The sequence below is a fragment of the Camelus bactrianus genome, chromosome 6, assembly GCF_048773025.1.
Source record: "Camelus bactrianus isolate YW-2024 breed Bactrian camel chromosome 6, ASM4877302v1, whole genome shotgun sequence".
In the NCBI taxonomy this organism is placed as follows: Eukaryota; Metazoa; Chordata; class Mammalia; order Artiodactyla; family Camelidae; genus Camelus; species Camelus bactrianus.
Window position 1 is genome coordinate 79,404,296 of NC_133544.1, and position 10,705 is coordinate 79,415,000.

At 38.5% G+C, this 10,705-nt stretch overlaps 1 protein-coding gene across 6 annotated transcripts in view; it reads right to left on the reverse strand.

Moving 5' to 3' along the window:
- ATP8B4 (ATPase phospholipid transporting 8B4 (putative)) overlaps nucleotides 1–10,705 on the reverse strand; it is a 211,004-nt gene that overhangs the window by 169,254 nt on the left and 31,045 nt on the right. For all 6 annotated transcript variants that reach the window (XM_074366090.1, XM_074366091.1, XM_074366093.1 and 3 more), the window contains one exon: nucleotides 8,519–8,577. In XM_074366090.1, the coding sequence (XP_074222191.1) occupies nucleotides 8,519–8,577 (59 nt within the window). The remainder of the gene's footprint in view (nucleotides 1–8,518; nucleotides 8,578–10,705) is intronic.

The window sequence follows — 10,705 nt, forward strand, 5'->3', positions numbered from 1 at the left end:
CTAATCAACTCCTAGGATCATTTTTAAATTATCTTCAGGTTTAACTTTAATGCTTAAATAGTTTACTCTTGTAGGAAACTGCATATAGAAAGATATAAAATTCAATAGTAATCTGAGCACTGATTTTATAACAGTGGACATGAATTTGAGATTACATTGTAAACACAAATGATTTGATTAATCTTTCAACTACAAAATGTAAAATATGATAGTTATCACCTTTTAATAATATGATTCACAGAAACAAGCTATTTGGTCCAGTAAAGAAAATTACAAACCAGGATTAAAAACCATCTTGAGAACATTGGGGTTGGTGGTTTTTCCGTTAACCTCTCAACTGTTACTGAACTTGCCCAATGTCAAACACGTGATTGATTTATGGATTACTTTCACAAACCATTTGCCAACGAAGGAAACTGCAGTTGTAGTTCTTGCTTCACACAGGAGGTTACTTTCCTTCCTGCTCCACCTTTCTTTTCTCAGTCTTACTTTAAATCTAACCTACCACAGCTAAGCTATACTACAGCTCCAAAATTTTAACATCAAAATTAGTTTACTTTAACTTTTAATTCCAATTACACATTGCTTGGAAACTCTTTAATCTTATATCATTGCAATGAAGAAAGTAAAAGTAAAATAAATAAATAAACAAACAAACAAACAAACCTAGTTTATGTGGTTTGACTTGAAATTTACCTCACTAAGCAGATGGAATGGAACTGGTTTATGAGGATGCCGAAATTATCTCAAGCCCAGAACAGGTAAATAAAGACTTCAGAGTTAGAGCTTAACTGGATTGTTTAATTACCTTAATGTACCATTTTAGAACATTGAGGAATAGGAATTCAGAGGCTAAAACAAAAGATTAAAACAGATCAACCAAATTGAAGAAACAAAAAAAATTAAGACAAATGTTTAGCCATTTAAATAAATCAGATTTCAAAAAGATAAAATATTTATACTTTTAAACTCTTGAATCCAGAATAAAAATAAATTTGAGAAACGTTCAAAAATTATCTTTTCTGCTACAAGTAAATTATTTATAAAGGAAAAATAAAGACCTCTGTCATGTAGAACGTAGAATAATATACACAGATATTAACAGCACACAAAACAGAGGGCACTTCCAATGTTTGCTAAAAAGCCACTATTACTATGGTAACTTCCCAATACAAAAACGCAACAACCAACAACCAGACACCTATTGCAAATGCAAGTTACTGGCACTTTCCACAACTAACTCCAACCTGTCACAGTTCTTGTCATCATCTGTACTTTTCAGCTGGTGCATAAATTGCTTTGGTTATCAGCCCTCTTGGTGAGAATCTGCAGCATGCTGGCAGTGCAATTATGCTGCTCATGAAGAAACGAAAGAGAAACCTAGATTTTCCATCAGGCCGGGGATTAAAGCGGGGCTGTGATGTGTCCCAATATGTTGATACCACAAAAGTCTCCCAAAAAAAATGTTTTAGAGTTTTACCTTTCCGTGGACTTTATATACTTGGATAGCTAAAATGAAGACTGATTCAAAAATCCTTCATTTCAGTGAGCCTGAAAGCTTTTATACTGTTTACCTCTTTTTATTGCAAATTATTCATTAAGTGGGCTAGACCCCACTCCCTTTTTTTTGCATGTCTTTTTTTCCTGCCCTCTGACTTCCAAATCCTAACTTAAAAAAATAAAATAAAACAGCTTTCTTCAGGTCCTCCAATTGCTTCCTTCTGATTTTTTAAATCACTTTTTAAACTATCTTGTTTATTTACTTATTAACATTTTTGGGGGGGAGGAGGTAATTAGGCTTATTTATTTACTGGAGGTACTGGGGATTGAACCCAGGACCTCATGCCTTCTAAGTATACATTCCCACTGAGCTTGGCCTGCTTCCTTCTGATTTAAAGATGTTTTACCTTAGTTCATAAGCTCATGAGCACCTAGCATCAGATACGGTTACACAACCCCTATTTCCTGAGGGACTCCCCCACCACCACCACACACACACACACACACACCCTACCTCCAGCCTTTATCCAACCTCTTCTCTTTTCTTCTGCTCCTTCTTGGACTCCCTCCCTCTCCTTCTCTAACTGTGGGGGAGTTTCCATCCCCACTCCTTTCAGCCATCACTCCTTAACAAGTGCTATTTTTCCTCCCAGCTTTAGGTACCTCCTTCCAACTGATAACCCTGATCAACAATTCTAACCCCACCCAAGCTACATTCCATATTAACCTGGGCATTTCCATTTGGGCACCACATCTATTTAATCTGGGGGGCTAACAAAATCCTTTTTCCACTCTGTGACTACTCAGCTCCTAAGAGCCTATTACCTCACATTCAAATTCAAATTTTTTTAAGCACTCTGGTCTCACCTATGTGGACCCTAATTTCCCATGACACACCTCCACCCTCAAATAGGTGGGACTTCTAATCCTGTCTTTCCTTTCTGGCGGTGGTGGTACCAATAAATAAGGCTAGAATCATTTCCCATTTCCTCAGGCAACACTTCCTCAAACACTCTGACTCACACTGAGCCTTCATCTCCCTAACACAGGCCACATCACAAAGTTAGAATTTAGCATTACCTTTTCATTATCACCTATTACCAAATTTGTTCTTTTGTGCTGGTCTTCCCTTCTTGAGTATATTATATACATTCCTTGAAAGTGTAAAGCAGAATTTGTACCCCCTTTTTAAATAACTGCCACCTAGGAAACAGGGCCTTCTAGCATGCAGTTTGGGGCCCACCTAAAAATACCCTGCCCATCTCAATTTCCTCATGTACTTTTACTCCTTTGAGTTTCACATTCTTTTTGCACATTACCTCAAAACCTCTTTGGAAAGTAAGTCAACAAATACACATGTTGCTAGGCATGGAGCAGGCATATTGTGAACAGTGAATTTTGAAAATCATTTTTATTTCTGTAAAAAGGGACAATGAATCATTGTTTCATCCACACACAGGAATAGACAGTTTTACTGCTATTCCAGACTGGCCTCAGAGAAACACAGACACGTCATTACAATATAGGTCTAACGAGGTCCAGTGACTGTCCAGGTTCACACACCCAGAATGATGGTGGGCCATAATTTTTCACTCCACTCTTAACTACTTATTCTGAGTTCAGAGAAAAGAGAAGTGATTGTAGAAACATCCAAAACCCCATTTAAATGGGTGGGTGGGAAATGGAAGGAGTTCACATTGAAGGACATCTTGGTGACGTCACTATAGCCCTGACTGCTGAGAATGAATTGTACTGTCACACTGAATGAACACTCTTTGGAAAATCCAAATGGTCATTGTTCTACCAATTACAAAATTCCTAAGAGCAACAAAAGCTTCTATCCAATAACCAGAATATCAACAAGACATTTCAAGATTCTAGGAATAAATTAAGGTGTTGGAATTGCAATTTTTGGATGGAAGCCTTTCTTTATAAGCGTGCAAAACTACTTGGTTAAATTTTCACTCACTTATACAAGCCTATGCAATTTCTGAACAGGATCAATAATTCAGATAAAAGTTATTAAGTGTTCATCTTTACTGAACTTCCTGAGTTTGAGGCAGGTTAACATTTTCAGCACTCAAATAAGTTTATCTCCCTTCTCAAATTCTGTTAAGAGTTCAAGACAGTTGAAGTAGGAGATAGTATGTCTGTATAATGTGAGAAAGAAAAAGAGTAGGAACCAGTGGGAACCAATGTTTTCCAACAACCTTTATTTTTAAGTAAAGTCAGAAAATACCTATAATTAATCCAACACTTTTTCTGACTTTTTTTTTTGACATCAACACATCTTAATACAACTCCAACTGTTTTCACTACTTCTACCGTTCTCTTCAAACTCCTTTTAACAGGAATAAATAGTCTGGCCATTTGGCTGGTTCTCACATTTCTAACATTTTTAAAACTAATACATTTTAATACAACAACTGTTCTCATTGCTGCTATTATTCATTCCTGTTATTAACCAAGAAGACTTTGAACTCCTTTTCTAATGAGAGTAATAACTCTAGCACTTGGCTCTCTCCCTTCTCCAACCCACTGTTACACACATCTTGGCAGTCTGAAATCCCACTCGTAGTTTTATGTTTTCCACCTTCCAGTTTTCACAATATCGTGTCTCACTTGTCAATTGATTTCACTTAGAATCATTAACCTTGTCTTTTGTTTGTGTTCTAAACCCTTTATCTCTTAAAAGCACTTTTGATCGTTTTTTTAAGCCTGTGCTATATCCCATAAAGTGCTTTGAAGCTTAAGGGTTTGTTGACAAATTAGAGTTCTCTAGGTATTGAAATATCTTCCTTCAGTCTTCAAAGAGAAATGTTTGCTTAGCCAGGCTTAATGCCTGTGGGAATTAGACCATTTATCTGAGTTTTGTGTAAATTTTTCTCCCAAGTTCTTATCTACAAATGCTAAGGGTAAGATTTAAGGTCATTCTTAGCCTCACATTTATAAAATTTTATACCTCCTTTATCTGCCTTTGTCTTTAGCGTAGAAAAACTTTACCAGCAGGTATGTCAGGGAAGGAGAGTAGAATCAGGGGATTGTGTTTTGGGTTTTTTGTTGTTGTTCTGCTGTTTGTTTTTCAAGATTAGTCAAAAGAGCAGCATGGTATCATGGGGAAAAAACAGACTTTGAATCTGGCCAATCTAAATCAGAATTCTACCTACTAGCTGTGTGACCTCAGACAAGGTACTAAAGGGATCCCCAGGTCACCTCTCTAGGTTTTGTAGAAGATTAGCAATATGTACAAAGCACCTGGAACCCAGCTGGACTCAAAGCTGTTAAGAATAGGAGTTATTCTCCATATTTTCTGCTCATTTCTGCTGTGAACCTGAAACTGCTCTAAAAAATAAAGTATTAAAATTTAAAAAAAATAAAATTTAAAAGCACAAGAAAAAAAAAAAGAATGGGAGTTATTATCTAACTGTGTGACCTTGAGCAAGTCACTTAAGTGAGATCTCTGTGCATCAGTGCTCTCTATGCTCATATATAAAAGTGAGATAATTAAAGTGCTCTCTTCATGGAGTTGTGAGATGAAATGAGTTTAATGTAGTAGAGTGTGTAGAACCCTGTCTTTCACATGGTAAGCACTAGATATGTGTAAGCTATTATTATTACCATCACTAACTTTTTTGTTATTATCATCACTGTTAACCATATGTCTGCCAACATCAGAAAATTTCCTGAACTCATCAAATATTTTGTACAGAGTAGCTAATCAACAAGTACCTCATCAAACTATTATCATTTCTACACGGCTCATTTGGCAGGGGCAGCGGTGGGGTGGTCTCTACTTCCACAATCATTTAAACTGTTGGTCTATTTTTTTTTTTAGGTGTATTTGTTTCTCTGCTGTTGCATCATGTGCATAATGTATCAGCAACTTCCACACCTTCAGTAGCACAGATTTGCTCATTTTTTGCTGTGATATCTGCTGCAAAAAGTTTGTTTACAACTTTAGCCAATTTCTCAGTATCTTCCTAACATTATTTTCACCAATATCTTACTTTAATCAGTACTTTCTAGGGAATCTAAAATTTATTGTGCATCCTTGTCCACAGCCATTTAGGGTTGAGAGGAAAAATTGCATATAAAAGGTTTAGCATAGGGCCTGGTGCATAGTGAGCATCTAATATATATTAGCTAGTCCTACTATTATTAGATATTTATGTAAGTTATTTCATTTAATCTTTTGGTAGATAATCCTATGAGGAAAATTCCCCATTTCACAGATGAGATTAACTGATGCTCAGAGAAATAAACAAATCGAGATCACAAGTTAGCAAATAAGAGAGGATTCACACTATGATCTATCTTATCCCAAAATGCTCTTTCCACTACATTTGAAGAAGCTTCACCATTTCTCCTTTCACCTTTCTTATAATAATTTTTTGGTTTATTCCCATCTCCTTTTCAATCTTTGGGTAGGAATATTACTTCTTCTATTATTACGGTCATTCTTCCTAAGATCTGTTGGGATTTCTTCAAATCCATTTCCATTTGGGGTAATAGCCTTTAAAGATGGCAAGACTGAGCAAAAGACCCCCTGGGTTCTGCCTTTCTTAAAAGGATAGTCCATACAGGAAGTGCTTAAAAATCCTTAAAACTTAGATACAGATTCAAATCCCATCTCTACATAGGCTGGCTCATAGGGTCATTGTGTGTTACTCTACTTCAATCCTTACAATAACTATCTAAGTACTTTTATTATCCCCAGTTCTGTAGCTGAACACACAGGCTGAGAAGGGTCCCACAGCCCACTGTATGGCCAGACATCTGTTGCAAGATCCCAAATCAATACACCACCAGTCGAGTCTAGTGGGGTACCTTGCTCATTCTAGGAGGGCCTAGCTCATCCCCTCTGAGCCAAAGTAGGGGTCATTAGACCTGGGGCACTGCTGCCCCTCTCTGCTCCGCAGCTTCCCTCTCTCAGCTCTTGTCATTCTTGGTTTTGCCAGCTCTCAATGGGTTTTGTCTTTTCCTGAGTATTTTTTAACTCAGAGACTGAGCTGCCTTGTGTCATATGCTGCAGCTGCAGAATATTGTTCTACTGCCTTGTCGTTGTTAGAAAGCCCAACAGAAAACATAGCCCCAGTCACATATCTGTGTGCTTTTGTTCAATATCATGCAAGCTTGAGAGAAAACTCTCTCCATATCATTTTAAAAGAAAGATCTGAAGGAATCATGGCAAATTGCTAACATCTATTCAATCTGGGTGTTGGGCATATGGGTGTCATATTATTTCCTATACTTTTCTCTAAGTTTGAAATAGTCCATAAATTAAGTAAAAATAAGAATAAATATAATAGACTATATCATCTTACAAAAAGCAAATAGAATATAGCTTTCTTTATATGGTTACTACTCACAGAATGAAAATACTTGTACACTGGAAAACAAGTAAATACAGCCAAGTACTTAAATGCATAATTACTCCAAAGTAGATCACTTATTACTGTTTTTCCCCTCCAAGGTCTTGAAATACACACGGCTACTTCTCTGATTTAGGGTTTCATGGTCAAGACTTTCAAGGTCACCCTCTAGTTAAAGGACTGGCTTTAGAATGGCTAGAAATCCATTCTTGGCATGGGGCCAAGTGTGGTGAGCAGCAGAAAGACTAAATGACTAAATGTCAGGAGGCTGCACAGAGTGGCATTAATCACCATAGGGGATTATAGACCCACTACCACCTCCCAGCCCCAGGCTACAAAGCATGTTCTTCAGCCTCCTGAGAGGGATTCCATCTCTCAAGGGCATACTTACTTTAACCAAGCTTACAAGATTGACAAATAAAATCAGAGTGCCTATATATTAGTTTACATGAGAAATCTGTCATAGAGACAGTGTGCTGACTCCCTGTAGGGAAACTGACATTGAACATCAAAATTATAATCACAAGTTTACATGATAGCACAGCATGAGAAAACAGGAGCTGTCAGCTACCTCTGTTGAATGTTTAATAGTATCAAGCTACCATAGTCTAATGCATGCATCCATTCCCACATGTGGAAAAGAACTACCAATACTAAAATACAATCCATTGGTCAAATTATTAAGAATAATCCATTGGCCAAAATTGTCTCTCCTCTGGCTAGTTCCTGGATGGATACTGCCACAGTTTGCCCCATGACACTCACATCTTATCACATCTCTCTATGCCTTAACGGCTGTCAAACTCTTCTTTGAATTGAGACTTTCATTAATGTGCTGGTACACTCAATCACAGCAGCTCTTGTATGCCACATGTCATGTACAGAATCAATTTACCATTTGTCTTTCTTAGAACTTATAAAAGACTCCATGGAGCAACTCAGGTTGAGCCAAGGGAAGATGAGGAATATTTTTGAGAGCCCATGATATAATTCACGAAGTTGTTCACCAATGCATCCCACGTTTCTAAAACAGTAGACTTAGAGCCACTTAGACTCTCAATAAATCTTTCTTATGTAAATAAAGAAAACTCTCATTTTAAAAGAAGGTAGTTCAGTAAAAGCTTAAAGCTCACACATTTTAACTAATCCTCACACACTTTAACTCATCATTCTCACTGCTCACTTGGTAAATATAATCATTCAGTTCTGGGAACTTTCTCTTACATGTACTTTTCCACATCAAACCTGAGTTGCTTAGAGAAGATCTTCAAATGTCATTCATCACCCATCAGCTACTAACACCACTTCCATCACCAAGTACTACTATGGAGGCCTATTTTCATATTAGTCTTACATTATTCATTTGCTCAAATGGGCACCAAAATGAAATAAGCATCAATTCTTGACAAAGAAAATACTTCATCTTCTTCCTATACCAATATGAATACCAACCACTCTTAATGCAGAACAGAAATGTATATGAACATTACTAAAATCTGTATTTATGCAACCATATGGCATCTTGCTATTAAAATGGGCCAACAAAGTTTCTACTGAAATCATAAAGTTATAAGAGGCACGACCCTCACACTGTCCTTAAGGTCGGACCTACCCCAACAAGAGTGTGCTATGTGTGTTTTACTCACTGCGTACTGGAACTTTTCGTTATATTCACGGTCATTGGCTTTCACTATTCGTTCCACTTCTAAAGAGAAAGAGAAATCAGGTATGAAACTAAATTTTGAAAGAAACATATAACTCATTAAACGAACATCACATAGGTTACTTTGATTGTCATCAAGGTTGCAAGAATTCTTTCCTTTGAAATTTGAAGGGCATTGGTTTTTCTCCCCAGCCTAAATACTGGAATGTGTATTGGAAAGTCCCAAAATGGAAAGCTGAATTGTTTCTCATTGTCTTCCTGATGACAGCCATTAAGCAAAACATTATGTGTCTCCAATTTGTATATCCTTTCAACTCCACAACACCCTTTCTCTTAACATCAAGTACTTCCCAAAGGAGAAGGAGCTGCTAAAAGTCACAAGCCATCCTGGGAAGGATTTTTTTTTTTTTTTGCTACAAAGTCACAAGTTATAACACAGCCAAACAAAACTATACTGAAGTAGCCACCGAGGTCACTGACCTTACGGTCATGGAGCCAAAGGTGGTATTTCTAAACAACACACACACATTGAGAGGAACTGCATGCACATCGTCAGGAGACTGAGATCTGCCTTTAGCTGAAAGTGACCAAAAAATAAACTCTCTTCTGAAAGCAAACACAGAATTCTGGTTCAAGATAGCAACTGAGCTCATCTCCTCCCTGGAACACATCGAATCCACAGTTATATCTGAAACAATTTCCTCTGAAAAAAAAAAAAATTACAAACTGGCTGAGTGACCCCTTCACGTTGGACAAAGAGGGAAAGCATGTCAAAGCAGACAGGAAAGGCTGAGACACCATCTCACTATAAACTCCACCCCCAGACAAAGCGGGAGGGAACTCAAAACCCAGAGCTTCAACCTAAGGAGCAAAGGGTACATATCTCACATCTGATACCCCAACTTTTAACATGGGCCCCTGAGAGACCGCCTCCAATGCATCTGGCTTTGAAGACCCACAGGGCATGTGTGGAACAGAGGAACGGCTCTTGAAGGGCTCCCACGCAGACTCATCCGCCGCAGGGCCCAGCACAGGAGCAGCCCTTCATAAAGCACCAAGAAAAGACTGATCTGCTAATTTTACAGTGATGGTCTGAGGGGCAAGGACCAGCTGGGATACTCTCCAGGGACGATGCTGGTGGGTACCCTCTCCCTGCCCACCTCTGCCTTACTAATGCAGGTGGCTGCCATTTTTCCCCCTTTATTCTTTTTCTTCTTTTTAGTTCTTATCTTTTTTTTCTTATTGTCTTTTTCCTGTCTTTTTTGTTTCTTTTTCCTTTTTCTTTTTTCAGAGGGTGCCATCTTTGCACCCCCCTCACCACACTCCAGAGTGCCAGGACTTCCCCAAGTGGGGCTTCTACATATATTTGGTACCTCAGTTTTTACATCTGATGACCTGGTTTTTACTGCTGCCACCCAGGGAATGCCCCTTGATCACCTGGCTCTGGAGGACATGGACTTGTGTTCCTGGATTCCATGGGGCAGTAACAACAGGAGATTGTTCTTGGAAGACTACCACCCCCAGGGGGCCACACATACAACAAACTGAAACACATTCCAGTCTTTCTGAGAAAGAGGCCTGTTTGCATTGGCCTGAGGCTTAGCACATTTATGGGGGCCTACGCAGGGGCTCTCAGGGAATGGAGGCAGGCTTTGCAGTCTCCCTCTGCTTCATTCTAGCTCAGCGGTATCTTCCCAAAAGGAGCTTATACTCTACCCTAGTACCCACATTTTTGTGGCTACTGCCAGAGTACACCTCTACATTGCCTGAAAGCAAATGCAGAGACACCAGTACAAATGAACAAATGAAAGGACAGCAAACCCAAAGATTATGATAGGGCAGAAATTACAATTTGTAAAGGACAGAAAAAGACAGTGCCCCAGAAACACCAGCAGAGCATGTTTCTGCATCAACTTCTTGCTCCCTGTTCACTGAATCCAGAGATGACAAAAGGGTAATGGCAGAATAATGAAAGCTATGGAAGAAGGATTAGCCAAGCAGCTGCCAGACATCAATGTTGGCCTCTCATGGTAACTGACATGACACCTGGGAATCCCTTAGCCCCACAGTTCTCCACCTGGGCAAGTAACAGGTTGTAAAAAGTGTAGGCATGAGGTAAGAGTCTGACTTTGAGAAGATACAGAAAACCACAGAGCTAATGGGGACTGGA